This window comes from Rhinatrema bivittatum, unplaced genomic scaffold (assembly GCF_901001135.1).
Source record: "Rhinatrema bivittatum unplaced genomic scaffold, aRhiBiv1.1, whole genome shotgun sequence".
NCBI lineage: Eukaryota > Metazoa > Chordata > Amphibia > Gymnophiona > Rhinatrematidae > Rhinatrema > Rhinatrema bivittatum.
Genome location: NW_021820705.1, coordinates 48,372 through 65,394, shown reverse-complemented (window position 1 = coordinate 65,394; position 17,023 = coordinate 48,372). Strand labels below are relative to the sequence as shown.

The 17,023-nt window shown below is 44.0% G+C and overlaps 1 protein-coding gene across 1 annotated transcript; it reads left to right on the top strand.

The window, feature by feature from the left end:
- Positions 1 to 668: 668 nt before the first annotated feature.
- Positions 669 to 16,122, top strand: LOC115081978 (prolactin-2-like). Its single transcript, XM_029586216.1, has 5 exons — positions 669 to 699; positions 2,277 to 2,458; positions 4,721 to 4,828; positions 15,635 to 15,814; positions 15,931 to 16,122. The coding sequence occupies exons 1-5, from the start codon at positions 669 to 671 to the stop codon at positions 16,120 to 16,122; spliced, it is 693 nt and encodes a 230-aa protein (XP_029442076.1).
- The last annotated feature ends 901 nt before the right edge of the window (positions 16,123 to 17,023 follow it).

The window sequence follows — 17,023 nt, the reverse complement described above, 5'->3', positions numbered from 1 at the left end:
GGACAATTTCCTCTCTCACCCTCAAGCCCCCCCCCCCCCAAAAGATTAGGAACAAAGTTTCAGGCCTGTTGGCCTGATAAGCAGCCCTTAACCCCTCTCCCCCTTAGCACCCTTCTCTCAACTGAATCCTAACCGAAACCCTCTTGCCCCAGACAGCACTCTCAAAAACCTCCCAGGCAGCTGGGATCATGGTACCATTGTACCAAGCCTGGCAGCTTCTACCATTGTTATCAGAGTATTAGTCTGACAATAACTCTGTCTTAGCAGGATAAAATGTATTCAGTTAAAGGGGCAAGTCATTTGAACCACAGGATTTATCTGGAGATAACTCTAAAGTTACCTGGACAAACTCCTTTGAAAATCAATCTCTCTCTCTCTCTCCATATATATATATATATATATATATATATATATATATATATATATAAATCCAAAAATATAGTCTCTGGGATGGGAATGTCTCCCAGAATGCCAAATTCCTTGATCAGCAATATGCATTTTTAAGACTGCTTTGGAATTTGTTTTAATGATGCAGCTTAACTAATTAAGCAGCTAACATAGATCTGCATGCAACTCTGCCCACTGAATGTTCACATGTAATGAAACTAGATGCCCAAATATCACAAATTAAATATTTCTTTATTCAATAAAATATAATGCTTGTTAAAATGTCAAATGAACCTGAAGCCAATTTCAAATGTGTGATTTCTAATGTACATGTTCCTTGTATGTAGATATCCATTAGGGATGTGAATCGTTTTAGGACGATTAAAATTATCGTCCGATAATTTTAATATCGTCTTAAACCGTTATGGAACACAATACAATACAGATTCTAACGATTTATCGTTATAAATCGTTAGAATCGTGAGCCGGCACACTAAAACCCCCTAAAACCCACCCCCGACCCTTTAAATTAAATCCCCCACCCCCCCGCACCCCCCCCCCCAATAACTTAAATAACCTGCGGGTCCAGCGGCGGTCCGGAACGGCAGCGGTCCGGAACGGGCTCCTGCTCCTGAATCTTGTCGTCTTCAGCCGGCGCCATTTTCCAAAATGGCGCCGAAAAATGGCGGCGGCCATAGACGAAAAAGATTGGACGGCAGGAGGTCCTTCCGGACCCCCGCTGGACTTTTGGCAAGTCTCGTGGGGGTCAGGAGGCCCCCCACAAGCTGGCCAAAAGTTCCTGGAGGTCCAGCGGGGTCAGGGAGCGATTTCCCGCCGCGAATCGTTTTCGTACGGAAAATGGTGCCGGCCATATGCGTATGGCCGGAGCCATTTTCCGTACGGAAAATGGCGCCGGCAGGAGATCGACTGCAGGAGGTCGTTCAGCGAGGGTTCCGGCGCCTCGCTGAACGACCTCCTGCAGTCGATCTCCTGCCGGCGCCATTTTCCGTACGAAAACGATTCGCGGCGGGAAATCGCTCCCTGACCCCCGCTGGACCTCCAGGAACTTTTGGCCAGCTTGTGGGGGGCCTCCTGACCCCCACGAGACTTGCCAAAAGTCCAGCGGGGGTCCGGAAGGACCTCCTGCCGTCCAATCTTTTTCGTCTATGGCCGCCGCCATTTTTCGGCGCCATTTTGGAAAATGGCGCCGGCTGAAGACGACAAGATTCAGGAGCAGGAGCCCGTTCCGGACCGCTGCCGTTCCGGACCGCCGCTGGACCCGCAGGTTATTTAAGTTATTTGGGGGGGTTCGGGAGGGTGGGGGATTTAATTTAAAGGGTCGGGGGTGGGTTTTAGGGGGGTTTTAATGTGCCGGTTTTTCGATTTTTCGATTTTTCGATTTTTAACGATTTTTAACGATTTTTCACGATATTTTACCCCCCCAAACGGCAACAATACGATTCCCTCCCCCTCCCAGCCGAAATCGATCGTTAAGACGATCGAGGACACGATTCACATCCCTAATATCCATTTATTTATTTCAATTATTATAACAAACCTATCCTTAGAGGTGCTTAGGCTGTGAGGCAACCACTGTATTTGAAGACAATCAGAAATTACATATTAATAAAAATTAAATATCAAAACCTAATCTAATAGGATGAATAGTCATTAAGGGTCATCATCACATCAAAAACCTTTTTTGAAAACATTGGTAATAATCCAGCATCATAACATATGGATAAAATAAAAATAATGCAAAATAAATACTTAAATACATTTTCATTTTTTATGAAATAGACATCACTGTATAGCAAAAGATTAAGCAAACCTTTTCACTATGCATATAACCCTTGATTTGTATGTGATTTTTTTTTTCACCCAAGCAGGTATTCTGCTGATGATTCTACTAGTATCTAACATGTTCCTAGCAAAAAACGGAGTGAACTCTTTGCCAATCTGCCCTAATGGGGCTATCAACTGCCAGATCTCCACTGGTGACCTCTTTGATCGTGCAGTGAAACTCTCACATTACATCCACTCGCTCTCTTCTGAAATGTTCAGTGAATTTGTGAGTATTGAATATCTTATTGAAATGGTCTTGACCTGCAAATTTCAGTCAGGAGCTAGCAATAAATAAATTCAGTATATTCATTTTCTACAACAGTGAAAAACAGTATAACAAAAGATGATACAGTTCAGTTGCTGAGCAATATAGAACATAAGAACATAAATTACCATACGGGGTCAGACCAAGGGTCCATCAAGCCCAGCATCCTGTGTCCCACAGTGGCCAATCCAGGTTACAAGTACCCAGCAGCATCCCAACATTAAATAGATCCCATGCTTCTAACCCAATAATAAGAAGTGGCTATTCCCCAAGTCTACTTGGTTAATAGCAGTTAATGGACTTCTCTAGGAACTTGTCCAAACCTTTTTTAAACCCAGCTATGCTAACTGCCATAACCACATCCTCTGGCAATTAATTCCAGAGATTAACTGTGCACTGAGTGAAAAAGAATTTTCTGGTTTTAAATGTGCTACTTGCTAACTTCATAGAGTGCCCGCTAGTCCTATTATCTGAAATGAGTAAATGTGGATCAGTGATTTACTTCTAGTCCTTTCAAGATTTTATTTAAAATAATTTATCCACCACCACTCCAAAGATCATGACGATTTTAAAGACCTCTATCATATCCCCCCCTCCCCCACCGACCCACATCAGCCGTCTTCTCCAATCTGGACAAAAAGAAATCCTTTAATCAAAGCAATTTCATAGAGATTCTTCCTAGCACCATATAAAAAAAAAAAAAAGCATATGGAACAAAATAGTGAACAACAGTTTGTGCTACTGTAAAACCTAATGGGGGTGATGTAATAGGTAGCTAGTAAATGTAATAAAGCAATCAGAGGAAGCTAAGAATATAATTGATTGCTTAAGTAGAGGTATCAGCAAGAAAAGGAGGGAATATTGCATGGCAAGACCCCATCTTGTGAATTGCGTTCATTTCTGAAGACTGTATCTTCATGAGGACATCAAGAAGATGGAATCAGTTCACAAAAAAGTTACTAAAATGATATAAAGTCTGCAATAAAAACCCTACAAAAAGAGACTTAAGTCACTTGAAATGCACTCACTGGAGTAAAGAAAGGCAATGGGGGATATGATAGAAGCAGTCAATTATTCATAGGCTTCAATACAGTATAAATTAGGTAGAGATGAGCTTTGTTTTTCTGGCTCAAGTCGGGTTTCAGTTTCGGTGCTTCGTGCTTTCGGTGCCGGTGCTGGACTGGTATCAAAATGGCGCCGATCGCCTTTGCCCTCTCTATGTCACAGGGAGCGACGGTCGCTCCTTGTGACAAAGTGAGGGCAAAGGCGATCGACTGTGTCGCTCCCTGTGACAAAGTGAGGGCAAAGGCGATCAGCGCCATACTGGCAGTCGATCGCCTTTACCCTCACTAAGTCACAGGGAGCGACCGTCGCTCCCTGTGACATAGTGAGGGCAAAGGCGATCGGCGCCATTTTGAAATCAGTCCAGCACCGGCACCGAGGGTATGATTGAAGGGATGGCTCCCAGACCCCCCGCTAGACCACCAGGTACATGTAAAAGAATTTTGGGGGGGTCGGGAGGGTGGGAGAATCAAAGGGGTAATTTGTAAAGGGTCGGGGTGGGTTATTTTTTATCGGGCCATCGGCACCATTTTTATCAGTGGTAGCCAAAATGGCGCCGATGGCCCGAGAGCGGGAGATCGCGCCGGGACACCCCCCCCCCCCAATTGGACCACCAGGTAATTTAACATTTTAGGGGGGGTTCGGGAGGGTGGGAGAGCAAAGGGGTCATTTGTAAAGGGTCGGGGTGGGGTTTTTTTTATCTGCTCAGGCCTCACTAAAAAATTAAAGATGTGAATTGGAATCGGAACCGATTCCAATTCACATCTCTAACGATCCGATTTTTTTTTCCCTCCATCCGAACCTGATCGTTAAAACGATCGGGCACACGATTCACATCTCTAGAGATTAGCGCATCCAAAACATGTGCCCAAACAAATGCATGGCCAGTCGCACTCTTCACATATAAATTCCTTGTAGATGATGCTATTAGCTATTACACCCTGATGCAAAAAAAATTGCTGGGTTCCCACCACATACGTTTTAATGTGGCAGATTTAACTCCAGCCCCAGAGATGGCGTTAAGTCAATCTGCAAGTTAAAAGCTCATGAGAAATTTAAAAGTACTGTCCTCTGTGATTGACATTGCCTAGGTCATTAAAAATAAAAGCCCAACCCTAGTTATTTTTCCTCTTCATGATGTTTTTCTATACTCATCTGTAGGATGAACGCTATGCCCAAGGTCGGGGGTTCATAACAAAGTCCATCAATGCCTGCCATACTTCTTCCCTGAACACTCCAGAAGATAAGGTGCAAGCACAACAGATTCAAGTAAGTCTTATTCCTGTTTTCACAAAAATACTGTACATTAACAGAAGAGAAGAAAAAAATATGATGCTCTGTTATAGATATACAGAGGTGAAATTATAAAGTGACATTAAATAGATAAAAAGAGCTAAATTGCACATTTTCTGGAATCTATTATACATTCGTAAAGAGAAATAAGTTAATGGGACTGACTGTGATCTGGATGTATTACTTGCTGGCATATTGTACAAAAATATAGGTGTACATTTGGTGGCCTGCAGGACGTCCCTGCAGGCTGCCCCATTCACCCCTGATGCTGCGAACAACCAGGCCTCCCCTCTGTGTTGGGACCCCAGTGGAGCTCTTGGGCGCAGCAGCAGGCCACGTCTGCTGATTTAAAGGGCCTGTGGCGGGAAAAGGCTGCAGTGTCCTTAGATGATATCACCAGCCGCTGCTCTATAAAAGGTCCATTTGGACGTCCTTACTTTTCCTCAACAACCGGTCTCCTGTATCTTTGTGTGTATTGCTGCTTCCTGCGTTCCTGTTTCCTTCCTCATCTTTATAGCCCAGTCTTGCCTCGTCTCTCCAGCCTGTCCTGCTTCATCATATCCAGTTCCTTCTGCCTGCCCTGCTGTGTCAGTCCTGCTCTTCATCTCCCAGCCTCCCCTTCGACTGACCTTTGCCTGGATATTGACCATTCCTGTTTACCACCTGCCTCAGACTCTTGCCTGGACATTAACAATTTGTATTTGCCACCTGCCTTTGACCCTTGCCTAGGCACTTACCATTCTTGTTTGCCACCTGCTGCCTGCCTCTGACTCTACCCTGGCCCTAGATAAATGCCTACACAATTTCCAAGAGACTCTCACCTAATACCTGCTGTCTCCGAGAACCCAAGGGCTCAAACCAAGAGGATATGGTTGGTATAGGTGAAGCTCCAATCCAATCTCTTTCCTGTGCTGTTCCACCAGCTGTCAGTGAAAGACAATTGGTCCTACCCTGTAGGCTGAGCCAAACTCACCACAGCAGCAAAGTTTCTTTCTGCTGGAAAGACTCACACTCTGCATGAATGCCCTGACCCCTGCATCGGCTCCTCTTCCAGTGGCTCCACCTCATTCTAGCCCTGCTTCTCCCCATAGACTAGTTCCTCAGCTTTTGACACCATCACACTACTATGGAGATCTCAAAGAATGCCACAACTTCATCAACTTATGCCATATGCATTTTGTACTTTAGTCCATGTTCTTCCCAACCGATCATTCCAAAATGACATACATCTTATCACTACTGGATGGCACCACATTGGCTTGGGAAGCTCATGAGCATGACAACTTTATGCTCATGAGTTTCCCAGATTTTCTTCAACAGTTTAGGCTAATTTTAAGAACCAGGTAGAATGACAGCTGGGCTGCTTTGGATCCGGCAGGGTTCACAAACTCTTGGAAAATATTCCATACAGTTCCACACCCTTTCATCTGAACTGCACTGGGGAGAGGACAGTCTAGCCACCATATTTTTGCAAGGCCTTTCAAGCAGAATAAAAGATGAATTGGCTGGCCAAGTCATTCCCACAACATTGGAAGCTTTGATCTCATTGTCTGGTAGCATTCATCTCTACTTTCAAGAAAGAGCTCAGGAGAATAAGGCTATCTGACATCCTGTAGTATTGGCTCCTTGTTTCCAGTCTCCTCTGGTCTAGGTAATGTCTTCAGAATCAAAGGTTCTGGAGGAGCCCATGCAGCTGGGCTGAATTAAGCTCTCTCCCCAGCAAAACCTTGGAGAAGGCAGTTGGTATTGTGCCTATACTGTGCAGGGCATGGACATGTGGTATCACAGTGCCCTGAGAAACTGGGAAACTCCCATGGCTAAAAGTGATTGGGAAGGCAACTCTAGGCCAAACACTCTCCTCCCTCCAACTACTGGATCCCATCTCAATTTTCACAGAACATGACCAACTTGATATGGAGGCCCTTCTAGATTACAGATCGGGCAAAAAGTTCATTGACCAAGCTCTGGTCCATCAACACCAGATGCCTATCATCATCCTGGAACATCTAGTAACATTCTCCTCAGTATATGGGATCCTCTCCCAGGCTACCTCATGGAAATAACAATTCCACTCACTCTTCAGACTGGCCTTCTCTTCAAGGAGACCATCTCTTTTCATGTTATTCCATGAGCTGTGAATCCTGTTATCCTGGATCTCGCCTGACTTCAACAACACCAGCCGGTTATGAAGTGGGTCTCTTTGTGTTGGCACAATGGGGTTCCATCTGCTTCACCAGTTGTGTAACCTCTGTTCGTCCATTTACCCAGTTGACACTGGCTGCCACCATACAGGGCTCCTGCTGCAGTAGATGACTTCTACAATGTCTTCTCTAAGCAGCAGGCCAAACCCCTGCCCCCGCAATGCTTCTAGTACTGTGGCATAGACCTTCTCCCAGACAAAGTTCCTCCACAGGGAAGAGTCTACCATTATCTGTCCCATAAACTGAGACCATAAGTCAGTATAGCAAGGATAACTTGGCAAGGGTCTTTATTTGGACTTCTTCTTCTCCTGCTGAAGCAGGTTTATTCTTAGTGAGCAAGAAGGATGACACTCTGGCCCTGTATTGATTACAGGGACCTGAATGCCATCACAAAAAAGAACTGATATACCCTACCACTCATCTTTGAGCTTTTTGATCACCTGCAAGGAGCTAAGATCTTCACTAAACTAGATCTATAGAGAACATACTGACGTATTTGCATTTGGGAAGAAGATTAGTAGAAAAACATGTTCAGTACTCAAGATGGGCATTATGAGTATTTAGTCATGCTATTTAGACTCTGCAATGCCCATCGGTATTCCAAAAAATGATAAATGAAATTTAACGAGACCTCCTGTATTTCTATGTAGTGGTATCTCAATGACATACTCATCTACTCCCAATCTCTGACTCAATACCGGGAGTGTGTTAAACAAGTGCTACATGGCTATGAGACAATCATCTGTATACACAACTTGAAAAATGTCTTTTAGAGCAAGAACAACTCCCCTTGTTGTGGTATATCACTTCTTGAACCAGCTTCCATTTGGATCCTGCAAAGCAAACAAACATCCTAGATTGGCCCCAACCAGTCAGCCTTCAGGCTCTACAGTGCTTTCTAGGATTCATTAACTACTACTGCCAATGTATTCCAGAGTGTTCAACCCTTTCAGCGCCTCTTACTGCCTTAACCAGAAAGGAAGCAGACACTGGTGTTGGTCCAATGAATCCATTGATGCCTTCCAGGCTCTCAAACAAGCCTTATCCCAGGGACCTTGCCAATGGCAACCAAACCCTAATCATCTCTTCATCCTGGAGGTAGATGCCTATACCCTTGGGGTAGAGGCTGTCCTTGGTTAACACAGTGACAAAGGAAGCTTCCTGCTAAATTCTTTTTTCTCCAGAAAGTTGTCTCTGGCCGAGAGGAATTACACAATTGGGGATCATGAGCTCCTCGCAGTGAAACTGGTGCTCGAAGAATGGAAGACTCTGATAGAGTGGGAAAAACACCGGACCACAATCTACTCTGTGACAAAGGAAGCCTCCTTCTAAATTCCTTTTTCTCCAGAAAGTTCTCTCTGGCCAAGAGGAAATACACAATTGGAGATCATGAGCTCCTCGCAGTGAAACTGGTGCTCGAAGAATGGAAGACTCTGATAGAGTGGGAAAAACACTGGACCACAATCTACTCTGACCATAAGAATCTGGAATACCTTCAACAAGTGCAGCAGCTTAACCCCAGACAGGCCCGATAGTTCTTCTTCTTCAATTGGTTTGATTTTGATCTCCATTACTGACCAGCAGCTAGGAATCAAAAAACAGATATCCTTTCCTGCTCCTTTCAAATAGAAGATGCTACACAGATGCCTCAACACATCATCAACTCTGTGAAGGTCATTGTTGCTGTTGCTACAATAATACCCCTGAGGAAGATGGTAGTACTCAAGTGTCTTCAAGAACAGATATTAAAATATACTCATGATTCTCCCCTGGTAGGACATTCTGGAGTAGTCTGTAACTTGAACTCCTTCAGTACCACTATTGGTGACCACAAGTAAGTATGGCTGCGAAGAGCTGCGTGGAATCTTGCTCTGTCTGTTACAGTCATTGCCAACCTGCAAGGAAACCTGGAACCACTTGTTCTCTGATTTTATCATGGACCTCCCTCTGTCTCATGGCTACACCATGATATGGATTATAGTTTACAGATTCTTTAAGGTGGCACATATTGTTCCTCTCCCAGACTTGCCTTCTGCTCCTGAGTTAGTCTGCCTCTTCATCCAGCATGTCTTCCGTTTACATGGATTACCCTCTCATATCTTGTCAGATAGAGGTGTCCAGTTCATGGCTTGATATTGGAAGGGTCTTTGAAATAATTTGGCATTACCCTGGATCTCACCACAGCCTACCATCCTCAAGGGAATGGCTGAACAGAGACAATCAGGCCTTCAAAACCTTCCTTCACCTATACAGTATGTCAATGAGAGACAAGAAGATTGGTCCATTCCCCTAATCTGGGCTGAGTTTTTCACACAGCAGTCATGTCAGTAGTGTCACTGGCGTTTCCCCATTCCAGGTTGTTCACAGCAAGCACCCTCAAGTTCTACGACTATCTCTCTCTGTGACCTGTCTGGCAGCCTGCCTTATAGCCCAGGAGCTCCAGGATCTGTGACTACAAACCAGCTGGTTTATTTCTAAGGAAGCAACACAGACTAAGAAACACACTGATAAGAGACGTAGACCAGCTCTACAATTCTATGTTGGAGACTTGGTGTGGTTAAGCACGCAGAATCTGTGTCTCTGAGTTTCATCCCTTTGTTTGGCACCCAGATTTATAGGTCCTTTTCTGGACTTGCTTCAAACAGGACTTGTGACATATCAGCTCAAACTCCTAACCATGTTAAGGATACATAACATGATCCATGTTTACTTGGTGAAACCCGTGGTCCCCTCTCGAAAGCCCCCAAGACATGCAGAGATAACTTCTGAAAAAGACTCCGACTAAGAGGTACAGGAGATCTTGGACTCCTGCAGATAACGCAATAAGCTGAAATATCTTTGTATGGAAAGATAACAACCCAGAAGAGAATTCCTGGGAGCCAGCAGTCAGTCTTCATGCACCTTTCTTAGGAGAAGCATTCCATTATCACTTTCCCCAAAAGCCAAAGCCCAGGAACTTGAGAAAGGGGCTTAAGAGGGGGGTTACTGTTACATTTGGTGGTCTGCTGGACTTCCCCTCAGGCTGTCACACTCTCCCCCAATACCACAAATTGCAGGTCCTCCCTTCTGCGGCAGGACCACACTGGAGCTCTCAGGCATAGCAGGACGCCTCCAGAACCACTGCCTCTGCCTTTTCCCATAGGCGCATGCGCGCCCGAAGTTTGCTAATTTAAAGGACCCGCAGCGGAAAAAGGTTGCAGCTTCCTTAGATGACATCACCAGCTGCTGTCCTATAAAAGGGCCCTGAGGACGTCCCTACTTCGTCTCAGCAATTGATCGCCTGCACTGCTGTGTGTAGTGTATGTTGCTGCTTCTTGCGTTCCTGTTTCCTGTCTCATTTCACCAGCCAAGCCTTGCCTCATCTCTACAGCCTGTCCTGCTTTGTTTTATCCAGTTCCTTCTTCCTCCCATTCTGCCCTGCCTTGTCAATCCTGCTCCTCGTCACCCAGCCTCCCCTCAAACTGATTTCTGGCCCTTACCCTTTCCTGGAAACTGACCAGTCTTGTTTGCCACCCATCTTTGATCCTAGTCTGGCCCTGGAAAAACACCTATGCCATTTTCACAGACTCTAGCCTAAGACCTGCCAGCCTCTTGGAACCCAAGGGCTAAACCTAAGGGGAAAGGGGTTGGTATAGGTGATGTTCCAGTTTAGTGTCTTTCCTGATTAGCTCTGCAGCTGTTGGTGAAGGCCTTCGGGGCCTACCCCATAGGCTGAGACCATCTCATCTTAGCAGCAAGGGTCCACACATCTTACAATAGGTCATTGGTTAACGTATTCTGCTGCATATTGTATAACTCTCCATAGAAGAAAAATCTAGAGGTCCATATTCAAAAGCCATTTGGATGGATAACTCAAAGGTTATCCATCTAAATGGCTAAAGTGGCATTTTAAAAGACTTAGGAATCTAAATTATATCCCTATAATGTACTTTGGGGCTAGAACTCAGTCACATATGTCAGGGCATTCCAGAGACGGGCGGAGTTGGGGAGGAGCAGAGCTAGCTACATAAGTGAAGTGGATAACTCCGATATTCAAAGTAGCCATTTAACTTATGCTACTAACTCTGGTTGTGCCACTGACCTGTCCTAAAGTTAGCCACTTAAACATATGTACCTAACTCTAAAAGAGCCAGGTATTTTCAGCATCATAACTGTGCTGCTGAATGTACCCTGCTATTTAACCGGATAGGTTTATCTGGCTAACTAGCTGAGCTGCTCAGTGGTTGAATATTGCCCCCTAAAGATTGGGGTAGATTTTAAAACAGCGCGCCTTCGCGTACTTTTGTTGGCGCATCAGGCGCCAACAAAAGTACGCTGGATTTTAGTAGATACACGCGTAGCCGCGCGTATCCGCTAAAATCCTGGATCGGCACGCGCAAGGCTGCCGATTTCGTGTAGTCGGCGCGCGCCGAGCCGCGCAGCCTGCCGCCGTTCCCTCCGAGGCCGCTCCGAAATCGGAGCGGCCTCGGAGGGAACTCGCTTTCGGCCTCCCCTCACCTTCCCCTCCCTTCCTCTATCTAACCCACCCCCCCCGGCCCTATCTAGACCCCCCCCCTACCTTTGTCGAGGGATTTACGCCTCCCGGAGGGAGAAGTAAATCCCCGCGCGCCAGCGGGCCGCTAGCGCGCCGAGACGCAACCTGCGGGCGGTTCCGGAGGGCACGGCCACACCCCCGGACCGCCCCGGGCCAAAACCATGCCCCCAGGCCCGCCCCTAAACGCTGCGTCCCGCCCCCAAAATGCCGCGCCGATCCGACACGCCCCCGACATGCCCCCCTCGAAAAACCCCGGGACTTACGCGAGTCCCGGGGCTCTGCGCGCGCCGGTAGGCCTATGGAACATAGGCGCACCGGCGAGCAGGGCTTTTAAAATCCGCCCCACAATCTACAAAATCTAAAATGAATCTGAAAGCCTCAAAGCAGATTCAACAATGTGATGGAACCTACTTCAGATATTCTGAAGAGCAGAGAGTGAATTTACAAAATTTGAAAATCTCCTCAAATGCGAGTTCAAAATCCATTCAATCTTTTACATCTAATTTTAAAATATCCATATTTTTCTAATTTTATGGGAAAGCTGCATATTTTCTCTCAAATTGATTTTTGAAAGATTTGTACATTTCTAGCCACTCCTTGTCTTTTCATGGAAAAGAACACAAAATGCACATAAGAGGTTTAAATGGATTTCACGCCACTCTTTAAAATGGAATCTGAATGCTAAATTACTACAACTAGGATCTCAGGTGTAGTCAGCTTTTTGAAGAACTCTTTGGGGCAGATTTTCAAAGGGGTATGCGCTTAAGATAAGCGCGTAACCCCCGAAAAGCTGCCCCTTCCACCCCCTGCATGCGCCGAGCCTATGTTGCATAGGCTCGGCGGTACGCGCAAGCCCCGGGATGCGCGTAAGTCCCGGGGCTTTCCTAGGGCAGGAGCGTGTCAGGGGCATGTTGGGGGCGTGTCGCAGCCGGCGCGTCATCGGGGGGCATTCCGGGGGTGCACCCGGCGCAAACAAGAGTATGCCGGATTTTAATAGATACGCACGTAGCCGCGCATATCTTTTAAAATCTGGGGTTGGCGCGCACAAGGCTGCGCAAAATTGGCAGCCTCCGGACCAGCCCCCGGACCGGAACATGGCGCGCCGGCAGCCAGCCCGCGCGTGCAAGTTACGCCTGCCTTGGGCAGGCGTAACTTTTGAAATAAAGGTAAGGGGGAATTAGTTAGGGCTGGGGGGCAAGTTAGTTAGAGGAAGGAAAGGGAAGGTGGGGGGCGCCGGAAAGAAAGTTCCCTTGGAGGCCGCTCCAATTTCTGAGCGGCCTCTGAGGGAACGGAGGTAGGCTGCGCTACTCGGCGAGCGCAGGCTGCCAATTTTGCGCAGCCTTGCGCGCGCCAACCCCGGATTTTAAAAGATACGCGCGGCTACGTGCGTATCTATTAAAATCCGGCATACTCTTGTTTGCGCCTGGTGCGCAAACAAAAGTACGCGCGCGCTTACTTTTTTAAAATATGCCCCTTTATCTAATTCATTTCTTTCTTCATTGATAGGTTCCAAAATTCTAGAAACACCTTGAATAACTGAAAGCTAACGTAGTCAGAATTTCCATAGTCAAAGCAATAGTCAAACAAAATCAGTTGCACAAGACACCACCTAGCTTTATTTATGTTCACTCACAAGTCCATAGAATGTTATTACAAATAATGTTATCACAATATGATAATGTTTCGAGATGTTATGGTGCTGAGGGTATAAATATCATACACATGATGCATATTACTGTATCATGACACGGAGCATAAAGTAAAATATAGAAGATTAAAACAAGCACTGTCTCATTAAAGCATTAAAACAATGCCTTATGCTGTATCTATACCCCTATTGCAAAGTAAATGCATTTGTCTTTTCTTTACTCAAGAGTAGTGATCTAAGGGCCCAGTAGTTCAATGGATTATTAATATACTACTTTCGCAATTCTGGCATGTCTTGAAACTTGGCCTAGATCTATAAGAAATGAGTTTGGCTGTCTCAAACTAGTTATTAGCGGTCACCTAATGGTTGGAAAGACAAGTCTGTTTTAGACCTCACTTATTTTACCCTCCTGTAGAGAAACCTTGAGCTGAAGGATACAGATCCTGGCATGACAGTGGGTTTTTTCTTTTCAAAACAGTTAAAATGAGTATTATTTTTAATAGAGTAATATCTGTCTAGATTATCCAGATGACTTCAGCATATAGAGGTGTTTTGTAAATACATATTTTTAGTGGTAGCACTAGAAAATAATACATGTAGTACTGACATCAAAATATTTCATAAAGTTTGGTACAGCACAGTATAATATTCATATAATGGTTAGTATAGTTCAAGAATGAGAAGCAATAAAATTAGTTATGCTCAAGGGGTAATCAGAATCAGAGATGCCCTTTGTATTCTTATATTTCTTTTAAACATAACCCATATGATTGTTAAAACAGATGTTATAAGGCCAATATTCAGCGCCATTTGTCTGGCTAAGATCAGTCTTAACACAAACAGCCCAATCTACTAGAAACCGGGAGTAGCAATACCAACACAAATGAGGTTTCCAGATCAGTCATACAATTTATAAACGCCAAATATTATGTAGAACAATTTTTATATATGTAGGACCACTACCGACTGGATCTGCCAATCAGTCAGACCCAATATAGGAGAAGTCACATTACTTTATTTAATCTCCGGAAGAGTGATCTTCCGGAGATGGAGCCAGAGCGACTCCATCAAGAGGCATCCACACCAGATCCCTAGAGGATTTTTTCCTATGGAGTTATCCAGATCCTTTGAAAGTTGGTCGGACAGCAGCATCTTACATCCCTGAGGAAAGACAATATGTCTGAAACACGGATCGTTCATGTTGGGACCATCGTTGGAAACTGGACAACACATACCAACATCTATGGGGGAAGTCTGAATTTTACTCCCTTTAGTTTACAATAGAGACTTTATAGCCTTTAAAACACAGTGCATATAAAAATAGTTTGATGCTCACATTACGGAAGATGTTCAAGTTTACAGAGGTGAATAATTTCAATATATAAAAAACTTAAAAAATCCACAGGAGGAGGAGGACAGTTAATGATTATACACCACAAAAACAGTGGTGCGGAGACACCAACAAGTTTATATGAAACTTTCCTCCAATTCCACTATAATTTTAACATAAAATACACATAAATACACATTTAATCCATATATACATTTTATAGAGCAGGTGTCAAACATTTTTTTCAAATATCAAAAATTTTGTTTCAAATTTAAAATTTATAAATACTGACAAAATTATTTTATTCCAGCGATTGAGTAGTATCTCATGATTTGTTGTTCATAGTTTATAATCGCTGAAGCAGTGGCGTATTGATTTTTTCTAAGATCAGTCTTAGCCAAACAATTAGTGTGATTTGACATTTCAACTGCACTGACTGGCACTAAGATGGTCAGATAATTTTTATCCAACTAAAATGTTATTCAGATAACTTGGGAGCAGGGTGAGGATGTTTCAGGATGGAGTTGGCTAACTGGCTAAATTAATAGGATAAAGGACGATGAACAGTGTTATCCAGCTAGCATAGCCATATAACTTTAAGGCAGCCAATGAGATGTGCTAAAGTTAGCCGAATAAACTTGTCTGGCTAACTTTAAGTTAGCTGGGGATATTCCTCAATGAACCCATGCAGCTGATTATCCTTGCAAAGTTAGCCAGGTAAGTTTATCTGGCTACATTTTCTAGCTGGTTTGCAGCTGAATACAGTCCTCTGTAAGACTTTCCCCCAACTACCCAAGGACCTTCAGTCAAAACCACTCCATTTGGAATGTTAACTTTTTTATCCTCTTCATCCACCAGTCCCAAGCTACACACATGCACAAAACCATTAAAAGGAGCAGCTTTACTGTTTAATTTTCAAATTTCTTCCAAAACACTGATACATTTTCAATTCAAACCAAGAGCAGTCTATTCTGGGAATGTTAAAACATTGTCCCTGTTTTCCCCCTCTGCATTTTCGTTGTCTTTGACATTACCATTTTCATTTTATTTCCTGTCTGTCAATCTTCAGCATGAAGACTTACTGAACTTAGTTCTAAGGGTACTACGTTCCTGGAATGACCCCTTAGTCCATCTGGTATCTGAAGTACAAGAGATCAAAGAAGCCCCAGACACAATCCTCTGGAAAGCAGTTGAGATTGAGGAACAAACAAAGAGGCTCCTAGAGGGAATGGAGAAAATAGTTAAGCGGGTAAGTAACATGTGGTCACTTTCCTCCTGTCCTTTCTCCTGTATTTTCATAGAACCTACAGTGGTGTCAATAAAAGTCAAATCTTCACTGTACTACATTTTCCTGTCGTTGATTAGGTTCATCCAGGTGACCTAGGGAATGACGTCTACTCACTGTGGTCAGGACCTCCATCTGTGCACGTCACAGATGAAGATTCTCGTCTCTTTGCTTTTTACACTCTGCTCCACTGCCTTCGCAGGGATTCACACAAGATTGACAACTACCTGAAACTCTTGAAGTGTCGTCTTATCCATGATAGCAGCTGTTAAGCCACCTTCCTGCCTTATCTAATTGTAATACTTTTTCTATTTATTTTTGTTTGGTTGTTTTGCCACTTTCTGTCTAAAGTTCTTTTAAATCTCTTACTGCATACAAAAATAATTTCTGATATAAAATTTTACAATATTTCAGTACTTTCCAAAGAAAAGAAACATTACATTTATTATTTCATACTTACAATAAAATCGTGTTAGCAAAGATCAATGTTAAGCTGTTTCTATGACAGGGTCTTCTTGGCTCCAAGCACATAATGTTTAAAAAAAAATTTCAGATAAGAAAAAATGAAATAAAAGCATGACTCAAAGTGCAAAAGCACTGTCAGTCTTGTTATACGTTTTAATGTTTGCTACTTCTTGAAAACTAAGGCCTCCATATATCCCAGGGATATTATAAGCATCCAGCATCAAACAAACTAGTAAGGAGTGGGCTCACTTTCTCACTAGTGGGACTACATGCTGCCTTATAGGAGATATGAGTTCAATTTCCAAGCCTAGCTTTTGTTCATTGAGTTGACAAGGGCTTGGGATGATAGGAAGATAGTGATCAGAACCTTGGTCATTTTGCAATGTTGACACTTAATGATCACATTCAGTGTGCGTATGTACCAGGTTTTGAAGGGAAACATGGTTGAAGGATCATCATTGCGTTGGCTAAGCTAGAGAAAAGCGGGAGTTTAAAATAGGAAGAAATTCCCAGGTGGTTTTGAATAAAGTCTTATGGCACAATAATACATTGGAGGAAGTTCTGAAACAATTGAAAACCAAAAGGGCGGGAGGAAGTTTACTGGGCCAAAAAATAAAGCTTGAACTAGGACTAGGGGATACCCTATGAGGCTAATTGGTAGCACATTTAAAATAATTCAGAGAATGTATTTCTTTTTCACTCAGCACC